Consider the following 22124-nt stretch of genomic DNA (forward strand, 5'->3'; position numbering starts at 1 on the left):
TGAGAGGAGGAGCAGGATGTTTTATGATTGGCCAGGCGGGGACTGGTAGTCCGGAGGCTGGCATTGTGTTCCGCGTTGATCCCCGTGTTCTTGTTTACACTTTGTGAACGGGGACGAGGCTAAGCACCCAGTGGCCGGACAGAACAAACTCGGGAGTCCAGTGTGCAGAGAAGGTGGCTTTCTGACAGCATCTTCTCCGTGGTAACTTGTTTTCTATTTTCCCAAACCACAAGTTTCTGTTTTCCTGGGAATCGGAATTCTCCCATTGCGTTCAGAGCAGCAATGCGTCAAACTTTTTGGTGACTTGTGTGGCACCTTACTGCTCCCAGGCAAGCAACAGTATCAGTGCAGCTGGACATGAGACCTACAAGGAATAGCAGCGGCACCTTTTTGTGTTTTCACATCCACAGGGTTTGATATTTACGGACCTCTTCAAACTTTGGTTACGGGAGGAAATTACACCCTCACAATCTGCTTGGTGATGGATGTGTTTTGAGCGTTTCAGTCTGTTTGCGTCAACAGTACTAACTATTTACCAAAAAGACGGCATACAACATCAAATACTGGACACTTTCGTATTTCACTGTTTCCTGAGAAATCTGTCAGGGGACTTTGTTGGACAAGAGCAACTTGGTTACGCTGCGTGGAAAACCCTGGGACGCTCCGCTACGGCGTAGCCGGAAAAGATGCTCTCTGTTCGGATGCAGCGTGACCAAGGTCTCGGTCCTCTGGTTTTTCTCATCCTGGTTGGGGGATATGTCGTGTCTGGCACTGGTAAGTTGTGAAATCAGTTTGTTATCATTTTTGAAATACTGTTTATGGGACATCTCTGGCATATTTACACATAGCTTGTTTTTATTTAATTTGAGCATATGTCACAAGAACATATTCAGATTTTCCATTTAATACTTACTACCTTCAAGCCCTAACTTTTGCTCAAGGCAATTTAAAGTATGCCTTGGACTCCAGAGAACACCCATAACAGTGCAGGGATCTGGGTTCGCCTGCTGACCAGCACTTTCTTTCCCCCAGTAAAGTCCTCAGTCTTACAGTATACCCGAGCTCAGAGCTCTCTTTTCTTGAAGCGGAAAAATCAAACTCCCCCGGTGCGCAGGGAGTAATTAAGGTTTTGCTCCTTGCCTTCTCTGCCTCTCCAAAAAGAAAAAGAAAGCCCTAGTGAAAAGTAAGACAGAGCACTTAAAGCGCGTGAGTGAAATTATTAATATATTTTTTCTCATTGCAAGATCTACGTTGAGTATCTTAGATGTAAAAGTTGTGTCTGAAATACTGAATACACCCACATGATCATAAACCATTGATTCTTTTTTAGTCATTATTTTATTGGATGTAGTATTTCAAAGTGAACAGAACATGCTTTGATCTGGGAAAAGCATACTTCTGTCAGTGGATTGCTCAAAGTTAATGCCCTCAACGACTGCAGCAGCTCTCATGGAGATACAATCACTTGGTACATAGGGCAGGTCACAGTTGGTGAGCTGAGGCAACAAGACCTGGACATCAAGGTGACGCCTTCTGAAATGTATTATGAATTATTTCTTTCATTGTGGCTAGTAGTAGGCAAGCCTGGACCTTTCCTCCCCTCCCTTTGCCTAATAAGATTGAAATATAAGGCAGAAATCTGAGGCTTTAGTGGATTGAGGATTAAGATCGGTTTACAGTAGGGAAAAAATGAACAATGCGAACAACAATGGGTGCAGACTCTACACATGCATTACTAAAAGTCCACTGACTCTGGTGAGGAAGTCCATTTTTTACTTAATGACAGCAGTCATCTTTTTCTAAGGACACTGACTGTCTGTCCAGGTCTGTGGTCATTTCTTTGATTGCCAATAAGAACCCACCGCCGTACCTCCAAAGGTCCTCGTCTGTATTATTCCCTGAACAGGCGGAGCAGAAAAGCAGCTTACGTTTATTAAAATTGTGGAACATTCTGAAATCCTTGCATGAGAAATGAGAAACGTTGACATAAACAGTTGAGGATTGCAGTGAGGTCCTGTTAGGGGAGCAGAGCCTGGGAGGAGGGGGACTGCAGGGGACAATAGCTCAGTGTGCCCCAGTAAAGTTTCTGTCTGGGCGAGAGCAAGGCAGAGATATATTTAGGGAATGCATGATGAGACAGACAGATTGCATTTATCTTCTCTCCCATTGAGTGTGTACCTTTCCTCTGCCGCCTTCCCTCAGATCCCTCCTGTCTCGGCCTCTGCCTGCATTGTGGATGTGCTGAGCTCACATTTCTGCATTGGTACTCTTCTTTCTGTGTTGACATACACATTAATTACCCAGACTGCCAGGAACACTTGTCTGGAGTAACTACCCTGCTGTCTACTGCCTCTCTCTCTGTGTTTGTCATTATTAATGACTTCATCCGAATTAAAAAACATATGGGAAATGTCCACAGTTTGAGACACATTTGAATCAAATGAAGCAAGGCTCACAGTAAACCATGAGTGGACGAATAGGTAAGAGATCAGTGTCCAGACTGGGAGGTCAAGCTAGGAGGCGAGCGAGGCAGAGGGTCGCGAATAAGCAGTTGAATGTTCAGAGTCAGGTAGTGTAGCATGTCAGACACTCCCAAAGAGGTTGGACAGATAGTGACACCCCTCCATGATGTGCTGTGTCATTTTGTTAAATGTAGGAATCTGTTGCTTTTGAATAACAGCACAGCGACTAGAAGAAGCCACTATATGTGAACTAATAACAGGCTATTAAAATCTTTGTAGCCCTGCTCTACACTGTGGTCAGAAGTATTCTGCAATTTTTGGCCAAATTATGAATTTTAGATACATACAAAGAAAGAATGTGACAACACGGCTAACCTCAAACAAACACCAAAGCAGAATCGGCTTCAAAGATGTTCAACAGATTGAGATGTCAGATCAGATTAAAGTGTCTCTGAAACATGCAGTCATAACAAAAGTGCTGCCAGGCTGTTGCATCTGCAGAGATTTGGACAGGTGGTTGGGCAATGTGATAAATAAACACACCGACAGCTCTCTTTAGGCCAGGCCACAGGCCAGACTAGTTCCTTTAGGCAAGTCCTGCTGCCAGACCAGACCGGGCCACATGCTGTCCCGGAGCAGTGCATTAGTTTTATGACCGTCAGGCGGCAGGGGATGGGATCGCTGGCCAGCCACTGCCCTCTCTGTTGTATTATTCATATGTGCAAAGTGGTCTTTGTTAATATTTAAAATGTGCTTATGATGCTCAAATTCTTGACATCAGAGACAGCAAAGGACGTGGGAGGAGAGCAGTTGCTCTGCTCTTATTGGTTTAGCTGACCAGGGTGACTGCAGGGGGTAGTCAAGGATTTTAGGGTAGCAATAGGCAATTTTAGACTAGATAAAAGAGTGGCAGTTCACGCAAGTGTGCCAATTGCAGCCAGGGGATATTGCAGAGGTGGTGTGTGAACCAAACAACAAGAGGGGTTATACAGGGTAATGCTATCCATCTGAAGAGGAGATAACAGAAAGAGAAGATGGAAGAGAAATGAATCCGAGAGAGACACATTGAGATAGATTGATCTCAGGGCATAGCTTTTAAATATCCTTTATGAGAAAAGAGCGAAGAAGAAAACTCCATAGCAGTGGCATTCAAGCGTCATTAAACCTCTGGCACAGGCCAAAGAATGAGGCGAGGTGTGTGTTGGGAGGAATAGGTAAGAAAAGATATAGAGAAAGGCAAGTGATGTGCAGCAGGAAACAGGTTAGCAAAGCAGAAGAAGAAATGGTTGTTCAGGGAGAAAGATATCGTCGAGGAGGGGCAGAGGTCGGAAAGTGAAAAAGAGACACACAAATCCACTTGGGGGATGTTTTTATTAAGGCTCTTATCGATGGAGAGAGCTCACAGTATTAAGAGTAGACATGTTTAATGCTTTGCCAATACTGTGCATGTTAGACCGGACCATAAATCTCCGGCAAACAGCAAGGGCTCTGTAGGAGGGAAAATGGCGAAGTAAATGGGAGAAGGAGCTGACTATAAAGAATGAAGAGAGGAATTGGCCGAAGAAGAAAGTTTCGATCAGAGATTGGCAGACCTGAGATGAATATGGTTTTAAGCACAGGTCATTATTTTCTTCCGCAAAAATAAAATGTTCCCAAAGTATTTGGAATCAGAGGTTGTGACATTATCTGATCAATACTACTAAGTCCAGCAACTTATTCAAACTGTGCATTATTTAAAAAGTGTACAAAATCATCATCAAATGAAGCCATGTGAATATTTCATGTAATGCCACCTTGGATTCTGGTTAAAAAATGTCTTGTTTATCTCACACCAGATGGTCTCTCTTACCTGGGTGCCTTCACATAAAACAGTAATAAAATGCAGGAATGCTTCAATTTAATCCAAGCATTTAAAGCCATTGATGTTTGAAATTCAAAAACATTTCTGACCGAGCTATTTATCCCAAGGTCATTGATGTTGAGGCGATACTTTCTGAATGAAACACAAAGAGTATGGCACAGGCAATCAAATAGCCCGGGAGTGAGTTTCAGGCAAAAAAGTTAAAGTTGGAGTGAGAGAGGGGGTTGATGGATGGATGGATGGGCTGGGGGTGGAGGAGGGAGAGTTTCGGTGGCAGATGGGAGCTGAGTTGCTGCTAGGCCGGCAGGACAGGGCTCCCCCTGCCCCTCCATCCTGCCTCTGTGGGGGGAGATGGGTGGGGCAGACAGGGAAACAGGAAGAAAACCTCTGTGGGGTTCCATTGTGCTTTAGATGAATAGGAGACTCCACAGAGATTTTTCAGCCCTTTTGTGTGTGGTTAAGGGGGGCTGAAAAAGAACACACACACACACACACACACACACACACACACACACACACACACACACACACACACACACACACACACACACACACACACACACACACACACACACACACACTCAGAACTCATTCACAACAGGAGCTACACTTGGATTTATGTGTGTGTGTGTTCATGCTTCTAAAGATGGGTGTTTCTGTTGCATAACACACAGGTTAGTTAGGATCACACCTGCTTGTTGTCTCTTAAAAAATCTCTGAATCTCATTTTGATTGATATGCAAAGATATGATCAGTGACACCTGACATCAAAAGTACAGCACACACCTAGAATCCCACACATACACCCACATATGCAAAACGGAGCCACATCCTCTGATGAAGAGGTAGTATTTATTTGTATAATGGTGAAAGACCCGCTGGGTCACTTGGGAGGAGTGAGAGAGTGAGTGCAGGAATTTTCATTTAAGATCTCAGCAGCACTCTCGGCATCGTGACCAATAGGATCAGGATTCACTACGGGGGGTCTCGCCAGATCCTGAACAACCCCCCCTACCCTAAGACAGACACATACACACACACACACACACACACACATATGCACACTTGGTAAAAGTGGTGGCGCTGAGGTCCATAGATCAGACGCAGTGTCAGCACTTGATTGGCTGTGCTGTGGTCCAGCACTCTGCGTGTGTCCTAATATAAAAAGGGAGTTTTTTTATACCACGTATATTCGCCTCAGCTTCTTAGCAGAGACTTTTTGTCTTCAAAAGGCAGTTGAGCCAAGTCCTTTCAGAGCTTAGACCACAGCCAATCTGTTAATGCTTGTGTTTGTGTCTGTTTGTATGTGACTGTGCCATGTGGGCTTGGCTTACTGGAGGAAAAGTCAGCTTAAGTGTGTTAAAATGTGCTGCATTAGGGAAGGGATGGCAGTTAGTGTTATTCTGACTTCCTCTTATGGATGTAGCACACAAAGCTAAATTCCCCCACATCCACATTAATAAATTGCTTTCACTTGTCCCCATTCTCCCTTCCTTCAATCTCTTGATAGTCTCATCAGGTGTATTTATAGCTTATAGTCTCACATATACCAACCTTTGTCATTCTTATCTCTCACACTCCATCATTTTTTCCCCCAGCCTGCTCTCTTGGCGGAGTTTGGGAATTGCTCCTTATAAGGCACTGTGAATAATCCCATTTCTCTGAGTGTAACGCTTATTAGGGTCCCATCTGCCCTCAGGGTACTTATGAATGTGGGGGGTGTTTTGGTTGTCGTGAGTAGGTACAGGAGGGGGGCGAGGGGAGCTTTGTCATGACTCTGTGTAAGTGGATGTGGGTACCACCAGGGGCTCGTGTGAGGTGGGATGGGTCTCTTAACACTGCGGAGCACATACACCAAGCAGCTGGTGTGTCTAAAGTAGGGGAATGACACACAGACCTCCCCGGAGAGACGGCGGATTGAGCGTACGTGTGCATATCTCCGGCTGAGAGAGAGGGAACGGAAATGATCCTGCCTCCTTCTGTCTGCATGGCAGGCAGCTAGGCAACAGCAGGACTTTCAAACAACTTACAATTTCTTTCTTCCCTTGGGTTTTAAATCAAGGCGAATGATTGCTTAATGAGAGTATTTGTTATTTGTGAGTGTGTGTAGGGTTGTGTGATTGGCTGCATGTCAGCAGTGCGCTGCTGGGTGATTTAAGGTAGTTACCCTTGTGGAGTTAAAGCACCACTTTTTATCTCTCTCCTGCCCCCGTCAGTAATGGATCAGTGATTGGCCACTTAATCAGAGGTCAACACAGGCACATTTAGACCTCTCCTTACCTTCTCTTTGCCTGTTTTTCTTACTTTTCCTTGTCTTTCCATTCTTCTCTCCCCTCCTTGATTCAGTTAATCTTTAAATACAGGGCTAAAGAAAAGTGTCTGCTATGCAGTATCTAGCTTCATCCTCGAAACATATGCAGACACATACAAAGCACGCACAGTAGGGGCAATAATCCTGTTTCTGCTCAAGCACTCTTGGATCACAACCATGGCAAAGAGAAGAGTGAAAGAATGAGATCTGCCCTCATCCACTCTTTAATTCCTCCACCAGTCTTCAGCGCCAGGACTTAATTCTTACTACTCCTCCAGAGGCTTTAACTGGGAGGCTCCTAACACACAGTAAAGATTCTGTTCTCGCCTTCGATGCAGGTCTTAATCAAGGGCTGACAGGCCCCTCTTGGCTCCAGCTTGTGGTGTGTGTGCATACGCGATGGGTGCACACTGATGGAAAGCAAGCCATATTACTTAGGTATTACTCCCTTTTCTGCATGGGTCACAGTGGGGTCACACGCCCAGTCTCACTCTGCGCACAGCTCGCGCACACACCCATCTCTCTTGCTCTGGCAGGCGCTCTGATTGCACAGGAGGAAACCTGGTCTATCCCCCTGGTTCATTCACCCAGCCAGGTGTACGGCAAATGCTTCACAAAATGCCACCAGGCTTTGGTCACAGAAGAGTCAGGAATCACTTTAAATGAGCGCCATGTGTGAAGTACGACGGCTGGCCTAATGTGGCAGATGTACCTGCATGTAATTAAGGCTAGATTTAAGTGCATGAGCTCACACACACGCACGTATCAAGTGTGTCAGTGGGTGTGTGTTTCAAGCCTCTTACCTGCTGCTGACCAGATGGGCTCAACAGCTGACCTCACCCTAACCTCTTCCCGCCACTCCACATAGATTAGCTGGTGAGCCGAGGTAAGGCACAGTGGCATTATGATGGACTCATCGACCCCCCCCTCCCCCCAACACACGTGCGGCCCTCTTTCTTTATGTAGGATATTTAGGTGTTACTGTGTGTGTGTGTGTGTGTGTGTGTGTGTGTGTGTGTGTGTGTGTGTGTGTGTGTGTGTGTGTGTGTGTGTGTGTGTGTGTGTGTGTGTGTGTGTGTGTGTGTGTGTGTGTGTGTGTGTGTGTGTGTGTGTGTGTGTGTGTGTGTGTGTGTGTGTGTGTGTGTGTGTATGGCTAGTTGGGCAGTGCCTGTGGCCTGCTGTTTATGGGGATTATGAAAGCAGATGGACAGCCATGCTGACTGGTGAGGGTTCATTAACTCTGGGAGTCTCTGCTCTGACTTCGCTCTCGCTCAGCTTCACTTGCCTCCAATCCTCTCAACAACAAGATGTGGTGTGTGTGTTTGTCTGTGTATGTGTGTAGGAAGAGCAGGTAGGAAAAGCACCTCACGCAAAGGAAAGTAATAGAGACGTTTATCGATCCGGGATATATGTAAGCTGGACGTTTTTAGCTTGATTGGTTTATGTTGTATGGGTGCAGCTCCAGCGGCTGCCACTTCTCTGTTTTTGTCTAACGTCATCATGTTCACCTGCTCCTCCCATCATAAATTGTATTGCAGCATTCCTGTCATCTTTGTCAAAGGAGGGTTTTTGCGGCAGGGGAAACATGTTCCAAGTAATCATACTAGAGCTGGCTGACGAGCTATGATCTAGTTTTGATGCAATCTCTTCAGCAGAACATCATTTTCATGGAATTTCACTGCCGGGGAGATGAATAGGTGTAGTTATAGTGGGTCATTAAACACTGAGCGGTGTCTCTATGTCTTTAGCTTCAACCTTCACGCTGTAGCCAGCGCCTGCCCTCTTTGTCAACGGCTTAATAAAAGAAACAGGTATCACGCAGGGACAGATATGTAGGTATACCTGTGGAGAGCCAGACAGACAGACCGGCAGATTCCTGGACAGATGGGGTGTTCGGAATCCCTCAGAAGCCTCTGCCCATCAGACAGCGGCATTGGTAGAGCTGTGCAAGGAATAGAAATATCAGTGAAATAAAACAGTATGAATAAAATGATTATTTTCATGATCAGTGTAGCTCTTAATTATAATATGTTGTACAATTTCCCAAAGCCACAAGTGTTCTCTTTAAATTTTGCTTGGTTTTGTCCCACCAACAGTCCCCAACCAAAGATAATTGAGGCATAATGATAAAAAAGAAATAAAATAAGCCATTCTCAAATGTTTTATTTTGTCTCTCTAGATAAATGGTTTAGAAAAAAAAAGAGTTCAACATTACAGGATATATGTGAGAAATGAGAAAATTTCAGCCACTTTCATGGCTGTATAATACATATAAAGCCAGCTGCCAGTTATCTTAGCTTGCCACAATACATAGTACCACACAAAACCACCTGTTAAACTACATCATGTAATTTAAGTTTAGATTTTAATATGGATTAAACAAACAAGCGATTTAGAGGTGCTGCAGATGGATTATGTGACCTTAGGACAGAGCCAGGCTAGCTGCTTTCCTTTGTTTCCTGTCTTGGAGCTAAACTAAGCTAAGCTTAACTAACTAACTACTGCTAACTAGTATTTAATAATAAAACATTACAGTTTTATCAACATTGTCTTCCAGCTCTCAATTCAATTTCCCTTAATGTTCCTTGAAATGATTAATCAGTAATAAAAATAAGTTGTTGCTGAATCATGAGTAACCGCTTGTAAATGGAGTATCAGCCCTGGTTTGGCATGGCATGACTCGATAGTCAGAGTACAATTCTGTAATTGTAATATCCTTGGTTTAATTTCAACTTTATGACTTTTCATTGACATTTACCTTTTGATGTTGTATGATGAGAACCAAAACTATTAAAAAGCAGTAGGACCATCCCTCACATTTGCACTTCAAATTAACCACAGAGGCACAGGGAGATCATTAACCTGTACCTTTCTGGTGTTTTGTGCCCTGTGCCCTTCAGAGTATAAAAATATCTGTAATGGAAAAATGGTTTACAGTGGAACAGAGACAGAGTGTGACTTCTCTGCGGCTCTTAAGCCCTTGATGATGGGTTGAGAGAGCCTTTTTTGTTACATTTAGGCTACACAACTATGAATGGCAGAATGAAATAGAATATTTGTGTGTGCATGTCAACGTCCACCCACGGTCGGCCAGTACCGTGATGTGTGTGTGCCTGTGTGCTTGCATATGCGGGCATGGTCTGGTAAGTGTGTGTGCTGAGATGCTGTCGCTTACGGCGCTCCTCTTTATGCTCTTGTGAGCGTGAATTTGTGAGTGACAGTTATACAGTGGTGGTGAGTGTGTAAATCTCCTTTCCTCTAAAGCTCTCAGCAGTGGGCCTTACATTAGCACAACAATTTACACATCTGTCCTGAGGCGAGAAACGGGCAACTCTAAGAATAATGAAAGTCTCAGTCAGAGATAGTCTGTGTGTTTGTGTCTGTGTGTATAAGAGAGAAAGAGGGAGAGGTAGGGGAGTCTCTGTAAATAAGAGACAGCGGAGGTTTATTAAAACCCCACCACCACTCACCATCCTTTTGTCCTTTTATTTTCTGTGTCCCTCACCTCATCTCCCCCTCTCCTAGCCAGAGGAGCGATTACATGCCTCTGTCTCTCTTGTCTTTCATCTCTTTCTGTGAAGAGGAGAGGAATGAAGGTCCTCTGCGGCGTGTAATTACACAGAGAGATCCTGGATGAGGGTGTCTGTCTCCACAAACAAAAAAAAGCAACCCCCTCTCCCCCTAAATACCTCTTGATAGGGGGAGATCTAAAAAGAGACATTTAACTACCTTTGATCCCCAGCAGGGCTCTTGTCTTTACCTGCCACTTATGGAAGCTTAATAAGTACTATCACAAGTGTATTTATTTCATTAGAAGCACTGACACTAACATATGCGTGGCTGAGCTCCAGCACCGTGGGAATGAAATACACAGCTCCTCCATTCATTTTAAGCACAGAGTCATAATCGTGACACATTTACAGGCCGGTGTTCCAATCTTACCCATGAGTCATATTGCTGAATGATTACGGAAGGGTGGATTTTTATGGCCTTACATTGGTATTGGCTCAAGCTCTAATTGTCCCAAAGCACATTTGCATTCTGGGAAGGTAATAATGGGGCTCTTTGGAGGCACTTTAAATGAGAAAGTCATTGCACTATGACTTAATTCTGCTCATAGAAGTGCTGATGCCTCCAGATGGCTTTTTTACTGAGTTTGATATGGCCATTTTGTGTGCATGATCATACACTTACCCAATTCTTTGGGAATAGCTAACGTGCTAGCAATGCCATTACTCTCTTGTTAACCATTTTGAATTATAATGTCTTTATTGCTTTCAATTTCTTTTTTGCCACAGAAGAGAAATGCAAAAAGCTAGCTAATATGACATGCTTGCAGAAATGCAAAATGGGAGTTTACACTAATAGGTTGTTTGTCATGATTCAGTCGACAATTAAGATCATTTCTTTTAAATATTTGCCCCTCTTCTCTGTTTGTATCTAAATGTATGATTGAGTGTTGTGTTGAGGGAATCCAACAGAGGTCATACAGTGTGATTTTACAATGCCCACAGGTCACTGAGGTCAAGCACCTCTCTGTTTGAGATATATTGTAGGCCTGAATGTGTTTAACGTGTCTTTTTACTTGTGTAAATCCGCCTCCATTCAAATAGACTCCACTGTTTCTCTGAACTCACTGGGAGATGAAGTGAGCGCTCCGTTGCAGCTCAAACAGACTTGGCGTCAGACAATAGACTGGAGTCTTCTATTGCACTTAGCTGAAGCTGCTGAATAGAGCTGGAGTGGTGCGGCCATGCAGCTGCTGGACAAAAGCCTGCTCAGCAGAAAGGCAGCCGGTGACCCCCAGGTCATGTCCACTCTGATCCCTAACCCCTCACCACACAGAGTCAGCACCGGAAAGCCACAGCAGAGACACTGCAGTAATTTGAGCAAATCAACCAGAGAAACATTTTGTGTGCACTGTTCAGCCTCTAAGGCTGCCATAAAAGGCATAGTTATACATTTTCATAAATATTCTCGTTTTTCAGAGTCAGATGGGTTATACCTACAAGAGTAATTTGGGCTAAAGCTAGCTTAGTTTAGCATACACATTGAAGGCAAGGTAAAAAAAATTAATCAGTGTAACATTGGTTTAGCAGACATACACAACATATTATTTAGCTACAGGTGACAACACAACATACTTTAATCCATATTAGTCAGCAGGGGACACATAGTTTCACATGACTCACTCATCATTTACCTGGTAAAATTACAATACATGCAATATGAAAATCATATCTGCATTTATTTTTCTCTTACACATTCATTATGCATCTTTGTCACTAGCTTAGTTGAAGATAGAGAAACACCGGCATTTCCCCCCAAACTAGTTGTTGATATAATTGGAATAAATCTGGATTTGAAAATGAAGACACTCACTTTGGCTTTATTACTGAAAATGTTTTCAGGAAACCACCACACTGAATCTCTTTGTTCGAGCAGTAAATAGACAACATTTTAATCTACTTTAATAATAGTAACTCTCTGAGCTTCAGATATACTTTCATTTCCCAAAATAACTCCTAAAGTACATCCAAAATCAAACACAACTTTGCACAAATCCCACGATCAGGAAAAAAAACATCAACGCACAGGCGCTTCAGATCCCAACCCTGCAATTGAACACAAGCGACTTCCCCTCCTCCCCATTTGTGTATATTCTGAGGATTATTCTGACCTAATCTCTTTAAAGCATAATTCTGATTAAATTTTGTATTGTTATTATTTCTATGTCCATTCCCTACTGTCCTGCAGGGATTTCCTGACTGCTGCAGTGCTTCTGTGTTTGAAAAATTGATTAAAACTGCTGACCACCGCCCTAGATAGCGCAGGATCGGGAAAGTGGATGAAAAAAAAAAACAAAGACAAAAGATATATTGCTGCATATTTAAAAAACATGTTCTCTCTAATATGGCTGTACATGCTCAGCTGCACCAATGTGGATATCCCCTTTTCGTGCATGTAGCTATACCCTATGTTATAACAGCAAGGTTATTATCATTATGATATGTTAAACCATATAATGAAACACAAGATTTGACTCTGCCTACCAGTTAGCAGCAATACAACTTTGCTGATAACCTAAAGCAAAAGTCTGTGTGTGTGCAGTTAAAGCTAGGGCTCCATCTGTATTTGTGCTGCCATATCTTCCTGAAATTAGCCCAACAACTTGAGTTGCATTTCAAGATAGTGTTAAAACACCATCTGTCTTTTACCTCTGTCTTAACGCTCTCAAATCTGAACCAGAAAACACGTAAAATTAGAGTATATGTGTAAAACTTACAGTGAATAAAACAATCATTAAAACATGTAGCTGTCTTTAGTATAGTTAGGGTTTGTAATTTCAAGTGTTTTTATTTCCGTCAATATTCCAATTAAAATAAACCATATTTATAAAACATATTTGATTCAGTCTTTGTAGAACTTCAACCAAAATAAAACTGCACTGTTCTTTTGTATATTATTTGCTTTCTACCTCGTTAGAGAAATCTTTTTTGGCATTAAAATTGCAACCACAAAAAAGAAAGTTAAATACATTATTGCAACGGTAAGCCCGTACATTCACCTCACACCGAAACAAAACACACACCAGGTCCCTCAGTCCCTGAAATGCATGACCTGCACTTAATGTCCTTCCAGTGCTCCCCTTTGCTTGCTTGTTTTTCTCAATTAAGATGAATTATAGAATTACATTGGGGAGCAGGGACAAGGAGGGTTTATTGTGATGTTACCCTGAGGCACTCAGTCAATGAGTTGGAGAAAGAAACAGAGTGCTGTGGATATTTTGGTCCCAGTGCCTCACACCCCTCAGAGCCCTAATGGACCACCTGATATGCAACTTTAGCGCAACGTACGACAGCCCTTGCATGTGCGTAAGAAGGAGAGACAGAGGGAAGAGGAAGTGAAGCTTGGGTTTATTGCTCATATGAGGAGGTGGAAGGAGATGAAGGAAGGGAGACAGGGGAGTCGCGGGGGCTGTGTTTGTGCTAGCAGTTTGGGACTTGAAAGAGTCGGCTGCAGTGTACATTTCATTACTCTGTTCTTCTCCTGAGGCCCAGGTGTGTGTGTCGCAGCACCTTCAGTGGGCAGCAGAGCACCAAATGATTAGATGAGCTGCACCTCAGCAAATGGATGCTATTGATCTCCACACCTTGTTATATGGACCACCTCAGAACAGGAGTCTAAAAAACAAGACGGCATGATGGATCTCACACGTCCCAAAATTGCCTTTTCTGCTCGGCTGTCTTTCTTACTTTTTCATCTTCACACTCCTTAAGTAGTATAACTTCACCTCATCCCGTCCACTCTGCTTTCAGCGCGTCGTTCTGTTCCTCTTTCCCCTAGTTTTTATTTGTGGCTCTTATCGCTTTCAATGTCTCCACGGTCGTTAAAATTACTGGAGACTATGTAATGTATTAATGTGCTGGTACTTTTAGAGGAGGTTTCGCTGTGCATGCTATTATATTTCATTGGGAGAAAAACACAGTAGCGCGCCTCTGTGTCTGGTAATCAAATTGAGATTCTGATCTGTTGTTTTTCTACATGAGAATGCAGAATAGTCATGCTCTCTGTATCAGAGTGGGGCCACCTGTGTGGGACTATAACAGGTAGAGGTGAGAGGTCGCAGAGGCTGAGAGGCCTTTATTCGGCATGTGATTCAACAGTTTAGCGAGTAGCACAACCTAATTATAATTTTGCAGGCTAGAATATGGAGTTACCGCAGGGCTGCAGCCTCTGACCAACAGATTTGCACTTGATAAATAAATTGCAATGTTATATTTTGAAGGCACAATTGTGAGCTATTATAACAGAAACAGCAACATGAATACTGAATGTTATTAACCAGCTTCAGAATGGGTTGATAACACTGTTGTGGCCCGGATAAATTAAGTATATTTTCAGAGAAGCTGCACATACAGTTTAATTTTATTCACATCAATCATTTGCTGTTTGTGTTTAGGTCTGGGGCTAATATGTTAACTATTCAAGCTGTCTTATTGTTGTGCATATGATGCAGTTTATAATATTAGAATACCCTCAATTTCACATGATTTCTGTAATTTTGTCAGCCACCCAGACACTTGCATGTTTCCCAGCACAGCTTGTACACACACACACACACACACACACACACACACACACACACACACACACACACACACACACACACACACACACACACACACACACACACACACACACACACACACACACACACACACACACACACACACACACACACAAACACACACACCATACGCTGGGTCTTTGTTGTTGTGGGAAATTGAAGTTGTGAAGTCAGTCATGCTGAATAGATTGTAAATTGCGGGGAAGACATAAACACCTTTTATGTTTGCAGCCTGCCATTGTGCTTCACAAATGACCCAAGTGACCGCAGCCATATGAGGGTCAAGCAGTCCTATTCTTATCGTTTTGAGCACAGTGGGGCCCGTTCAAGGCTTGCTGCTGTTGCTCTATGGCCCCTAAGTATTAGGAAGACATATCTTAGGGAAGTTATTAGAAAGTTTTTCATTCTGTTACAACACCTGCATACCTTGAACTCAAAAAGATTGTAGAACTTTTGAAACGTATTTTACCGAAGAAGCTTTAATCAATATGTTTGCAGTAGCAATGGACCGAATGACCATGTGTATTGGGCTATTGCTTGCTTGACAGGCTTACCCTTCCATCATGTTTCCTGTTATCCTGCTGACAAAAGCAAACTGAACCCAAATCATAACGACCTTTTGAGGTATGTTGTTTTCATTCAGAAATCCTTTGGGTTACTACCAAAAGAAATTATTAACAATTATCACTTTTGTTGATTGTCAACCATCTAAAATATTTTCTAGATTTTTGTTGAAATATCGATGCTATCTGCTAGCTCCTCCTCTCGAGCCAAATCCAGACAATAGACATTATTTAAGTGAAATATAGCAAATATGTGAGAGTTCCATGTTTACAGCCATTCACCACCCCCAAATGACCAAACTAAATCAGTCAATGCATGTATAATGTGGGAATCTATTTAAGTAGGCTCCTGTATAGACCACAAAGGAGTTGGTCATTATGGTGATTTACTGACTACTTGCACTATATATGCAGCTCCACAACTTCTGGCCTTTAAACTTTTTAAAAGCAACTATTGTGTTTGCCTTTTTTGAAACAAGTAGAAGCATTCTCTCTGGTACTGTAAGTCGCTTTGGATAAAAGTATCCACCTCTCATCATAAATAACAGATGAATGTGGAGCTGGGTAGAGCGTACTGTTTGGCAAGAGTTTATATGCTACCTGTGTTTCACTTTAGTGTACTATGAGACTTTGACGGTGCATCTTTGGCTGGCGTCAGTGCTTTGAGCTCAGAATTCTCAAAGCGATTATACAGAGTTAATCTACGCAAAGCAGAATAATCCAGACTGCAATGGGGAGATGTGTTGTTGGTACGCTTGTGTGTGTGTGTGTGCGGTTCCAAACCCCTCTGTGTCGTCCATACACATTCCATAGATTGCCCCAGGAAATCCCACACAAAATCTAATCAGATCATAGAGTGTCCCATATGTTGCATTGGTGCCCTTGTTAATGCTGTTTGTGTGGATCCAGCGAACACACGAACAGTCCCTACCTGTTAGACTTTTTTGGTTACCCTCAGCCTGTATTATCCATCAAAGCAATGGATTAAGCCGCTCACTTGCTTCCACCTTGTCACATTTATGGCAAAGCATCTACAATAGTTAGATTCTGGGTGCGTACATTTTGTTTATTACTTTCACCCAGTTCTGTCTTCCCAGGTCTTTGCATGTGAGTTCATTTATCTAGTCTCGGAGCACAGCTCTTTCCTTGACTTCTCATCCTCAATAATCAATACTGGTCCTATGAATTCAGGTCATCTTTGCTCCTGTGGCTTCTCTCTCTCGCGCTCGTTCTTTATCAATCTCTGTCTCCCTAACTCCCTCTTTTCCTCTCTCGCTTGTACTCTCTCTCTCCGTCTTTGTCTTCTCCCTATCTATTCCTGTCTCCTTTTTCTCCTTCTGTCCTCACATTCTGTCTTCCTCCTCTTGCTATCCTTATCCTGAAAAATGACTTTGCCCATCTGGACAGAGCCCTGCACGGACCTTTACACTATTAGTCCTCGTGTGGCACTGATTAAAAATAGATCAGTACTGAGTCAGAATTAGTCAAGACTTTTCTTCCTCTCCAGCCTCCTCTTATGTCCCATCCTTGTATGCTGAAGTAAATGGCTATGTAAAAAAAATAATATAAGATTAAAGTAAAAAAATAGCCATAAAACGACTCACTCTTCCCTTTTGTTTCTGTGTGTGTGTGTGTGTGTGTGTGTGTGTGTGTGTGTGTGTGTGTGTGTGTGTGTGTGTGTGTGTGTGTGTGTGTGTGTGTGTGTGTGTGTGTGTGTGTGTGTGTGTGTGTGTGTGTGTGTGTGTGTGTGTGTGTGTGTGTGTGTGTGTGTGTGAGTTTGTCAGTGAGTACGTGTACCCCCTGCAGACCTCTTTGCTGGGTGCTGTCTCATGTCGAGCGGTGTGTTTGAGAAGCTTGTCGAGGTAAAGCTCCTGTCAGTGCCTGGCCGGAGGGAGTGTACTGATGAAAGGCCTCTTCATCATCCTAATGGGATACACAAACCTCTTAACCAGCACTGCTGCCATGGCATGGAGAGAGAAAGAGAGAGAGAGAGAGAGGGAGAGCACTGAGAGCCGGGCCACACACGTCAAGGATCAGAATAAAAACATACACAAGTGCACAGGTCAGATAAAATGTGTAGAGTAAACACAAATGAATGCTATTAGAAAGGGAGGAGGGGTCGTGACCGTGGGTTAGCTTAGGTTGTGAGACTTTCTGGAGGCCATGACCAGTAGCATGCGTTACAGAGGGTTAATGCCCTACTGTCCCCTGGCAATCCAGAGAAATGACTCGAAATATGACCAATTATATCATTTAAATGTACCATGTTATAAAAACTAAATAGGAGCAGAAAAACATGTATGGAAAAAAGGCATCAATTTCACAACATCTTCACTTTTATTCAGTAACCCTCTTCACATTCATAACCCCTTAGGACGGATTTTAATAACTTTGGTTATCCCCTGACTTTTCATTCACAGCCATCCTTGAGTTAAATGTTCTATTTATCCCGTACTTGTATTTATGAACAAATACCTGCAGGGCTAATGACATTTCCCTACAGATGTCCTTTCTTTCAAGTGCTAATTTAAAAATGCCTAAACGCTGTTGAGCTATTCAAAGACTGGGAACGTACATCTTCAGCGAGGCTAAAGACTGTTTCTGTTAAATACATGTTAATGTGTTCTGTTCCTGGAATTGTACTCAAACCATGAAGGTATCTCTGCCATTTAACTTTCATTTTACCGCAAGCACACGAAGCTTCACACTGAAACTTTTTCAGTTTTTTTACAATATCTCACATTTTCTTTTGCTGACAGAAAAACTTTTTTGACTCTTTACCAACGTCTATTGCTCACTACATGAGTTGAGTTGAAGGGATCACAAGACTTTTCTAGCAGATGCAATTTGAGTCAGGCTACAGGAAGATGCACGGTCAGGGTGTGGATCAAAGCACCAGCCCGCTGCGGGTGGGGGGGTGTGGGGGGGAGAGAGAGAGAGAGAGAGAGAGAGAGAGAGAAGGAGGAATGTGAGAAAGGAGGAGAAGAAACCAGAGAGAGATCGGGAAAGAGGAAAGAGTCTCTCAACATTATTGTCACAGTGTCACACACTCCGGCCACTCAGTGTCACCATCAGTCTGTGTTGGCCCTGGGCGTCTAGCGGGTGACACTCTGACTCTCCATCCATCCATCCATCTCCCCCTGTTTCAGTTTATTCACAAGCATGTTTTCTCCCTCATTCACTGCCTCCTCTTTTTTTATTTTATGATATGCTGAGGGGATTTTCGTCATGCTCTCTTCATCTCTACTCTACATCACGGACATTCCTGCCAGTCCAGTCATATTGGCCGCGGCCCGAGGCTCTTGGGTGTCCTCTGTTTCCGTTGAAGCCCAGTCACTATCCTGATCCCTGGGTCAAGGACATGTTCCTGAAGCATTGTTGACGAGAAACGGAAAATCTTTGACATCAGGCAGAAACCAAAGCCTCATGAATGATTGATGCGTGAGTGCTGACTCATCACACAGGAGAAATAAACCAACATTTGACCTAAAACATAACAAGATTTACTTCCAAAGAGCGGAGCGGAGATGCACACCGGCCGTCCTGGCTTTCGATACATTTGCAGCAAGCTACCAGTCTCTTTGTGCAATGCAGAGTTATCAGTTCTCACTGTTTCGCAATCTCTTTGCAGCTGAGATTGCCAGATATGGAAAAGTTGGCCTGGCCTAAACTGATAGTCTGCAGGATACTTGTGCTTTAGATATTAGATATTTCTGTTTTGGTTCTGCACTGCACTGAGATTACCTGGCAGTCAAACAGCATGGTGTGTTTTCCCCTTCATATCTTCCACTGCACATTTCCCTCTGAAGTTTTACTTTATCTGGGTTTCGATTTTTTCCCTTCCTTGCTGCTGAATTAAAAAAAAAACACACAAAGTACCTCAATAACTATGAGGAAAATGCAAAAAGAACTGTTGTTTTTGAAAATGTGAGCAAAAGTGACTTAACATATTTTAATAAATATGCCAGGGGAATCCAGTTCTGGATTCCCCTGGCATGGATCAGGTCTGGTTGACTGAAACAAGACGTTTGGATGGGAAACCTTTATTCAAACTCTGACCTGATTTTAGCAAGTGTGTCCGAGTTGAGGCAGGGAGCGGAGGGAAATTTATTTTGAGAGAATGATAAAGCGAGGTAAAAGGGGAGTGGGAGAAAAAGATCAAAAGGATAAAACAACCATTAGCTTCAGCAAAGGACTCCTGTTGCTTACAAGATCCCGACATTCTGCGGGGCGAGGAGATTCAATCTCACCTCCATGTTCTACCTCTCCATTTGTCCTACTCTGCTATCGCCAAATCACTTCCAGTCATCTATCTCCTCCAACATGGATTTTCTGCCTATTAGTGCCCTAATCTTTTCTCTTCCTTGTCTACCTCTGTCTCCCCTTGCCATCTGTCTATTTTCTATCCCTACCTTTCTCATTTTTATTTTAAAATATCTTTTTTAAATCACTGGCTTTTAAATAATCCCTGTCATTCAAGCAATTATTCAATATTTAATCTTTGGTTATCCAAAATAAGTCATTTTTCGAAAATGTTTCTGCTTGTCGGGTGTTTTTGGAATATTAATGCACTTGCATCATTGCAGACATACAATGAGCTCTATATTTTGCTATTCTATTTGTCCAATTTAGAAAGCTCACAAACCATCTTTCTATCACACATATACACACAAGACACACACAGAAGCTAGCCTAGAGCATGTTGCTTGTTGTGCACTGCTTGTCTAGGGATTTCTCTGATGCAAGGGGACGCAATGAAGGAACAGAGTGACGCCAACCCCGCTGTGTTTGTGTGGAGTGTGAACCAGGCACATGTGGTGTTGTTTTTTTTCTTTTCACTTTGTTTATCTGTGTATCCTCATCTCTGTCACAATGACTTGGTAACTAGTTATTTGTGAGTGAGGATGTCTGGTGTTGGTGTGCCATGCTCTGTACGCATTTATGACATGGAGGTCTTCTCTTGTCTTCATATGTCGTCCAACCCTCTGTTTCTGGGGATGACTTGTATCGCTCGTCATGTGCGTGGCCCGTCGATCCGCTGTCAATGCGGCTCATCTCCTCATCTGTTCATTAGCATGACAGAGGAGCCCTCCTGCCAAAGCAGTTAGTCACAAGAACCAGCCCCTGTCACAACACATTACACCAGCAGGCATTTCTAATAGCACTGGCAGTCGTGGCAACCATAGCCAATGCCCACAGTATGCACACACACTCGGACCAATCAAGAGTTGCTCTTGATCTGCACCCAGGGAGTGTTTCTGTGTCCCTCCATGTCCCCTTCCATCCACATATCCTGCCTCCTTCCTTCCTTCCCATCTAGCATGGCTATAGCCTTGTCATTAATCTCCTCCCTCCTTACCCTCTCCCTCCATCATCAGCCAGGTTAACTGTACTTACCCCTCCATCCCTGCCGTGTTTTAGTCCATTCCCAAAAAGTATCTCCCTGACTACCTCTATTTCTGTCTACCTTCTTCCTGTTCTCTGTCTTCATAATGCTGGAAGAGATCCAGACTTTTCATTTTTTATCCATCCATCTTCCCTCCCATGATGTTTTGTTCTCTGCTTTCTAACCCCCCCCCCCCCCCCAACTCTCTCCTCTCTCTCTCTCTCTCTCTCTCTCTCTCTTCATTATCACCTGCTCAGGGTGTCGAATGTGATTTGTACAGGAAGTTTGATTCGGCCCTCTTCCTGTCTCCGGGCAGCTGAGTTTTCATATCAAATAATAAAACACGCATATGTTGTGAAGCGTTTTGCCGTCTATTCTCACAGTCACAGTTCATGCCTCTCGACTTTACATATTTCCACGTGACAATTCTACACGATGTCGGATCGGAAACAGCTACATTCAATTTCTCTTTTGTATTCTCTTTACTGGTAAGACAAAAAAAATAGTCAACTTCAAATTCACTGAACATCTAAATCTCCTCTGAACCCGGGTGTATTGAATGAGGAATTGTACATTGTCAGAAAATGGAGCTGTGTAGTTGTGATTCATTATTTGAAAAGTTAACGCACCCTAAACACTACATAAGAGCAGATTTGTGCCTTGTGTAAATACTTTGGCGAATGCTTAATGGTTGGAGAGCTGACACCGAAACGATTATAAGAAGAACTAGTATGAACTATATAAACATATAAAGGAGCCAACTGTAAATTAGTCCCATGCTGAATATGTGCTTGAAATCAAATGAGAGGGTAGTAGAGCCTGAGACTGTTGGTCGATTGCAACAATTGTCGGTGTTTTAGTGAAGGACGTGTAATTTGACTGTCTGTATGTCTCCTGTCTTACCGGAATCCCTGACTATGGTTGACTTACTGGTTTTGTTGAGGTTTGTTTATGTGTGAGGTCAACCCCACCCTTACTTTGTGTGTGTGTGTGTGTGTGTGTGTGTGTGTGTGTGTGTGTGTGTGTGTGTGTGTGTGTGTGTGCGTGTGCGTGTGCGTGTGCGTGTGCGTGTGCGTGCGTGTGCGTGTGTGAAACAAAAAGTGGGGTGAGAATGAGCAGTGATTTGCCTATAAGGCAGGAGCTGTCAAGTCTTGTCTCGAGGAGTGGCCATCAGGATTGACTGGCATTTGACAACAACTTCCCACCCATCCAGTCATATTGACAAAAACATAAACACAGAAATACGCCTTAATTAGTGATACCAGTAAAGGTAGTATTAGTGGTCATTATGAATTGACCAATATATCTTTTGATATGAAGTATATGTGCATAATCGTGCCTTGTTTAGAAATGTAACTATAATATTCTCTATACAATTTAAACCTCAATTATAGATCTTTAGGCATCAAT

General features: G+C 43.1%; 1 protein-coding gene across 3 annotated transcripts in view; it reads left to right on the top strand.

The window, feature by feature from the left end:
* The window catches only part of unc5b (unc-5 netrin receptor B), a 47265-nt gene continuing 25141 nt past the window's right edge, over window positions 1–22124 (top strand). For all 3 annotated transcript variants that reach the window (XM_063875508.1, XM_063875509.1, XM_063875510.1), the window contains exon 1: window positions 1–774. In XM_063875508.1, coding sequence (XP_063731578.1) covers window positions 687–774 — 88 coding nt within the window. In that variant the 5' untranslated portion in view covers window positions 1–686. The remainder of the gene's footprint in view (window positions 775–22124) is intronic.

The sequence above is a fragment of the Eleginops maclovinus genome, chromosome 22 (assembly GCF_036324505.1).
Source record: "Eleginops maclovinus isolate JMC-PN-2008 ecotype Puerto Natales chromosome 22, JC_Emac_rtc_rv5, whole genome shotgun sequence".
NCBI classification, from domain to species: Eukaryota; Metazoa; Chordata; class Actinopteri; order Perciformes; family Eleginopidae; genus Eleginops; species Eleginops maclovinus.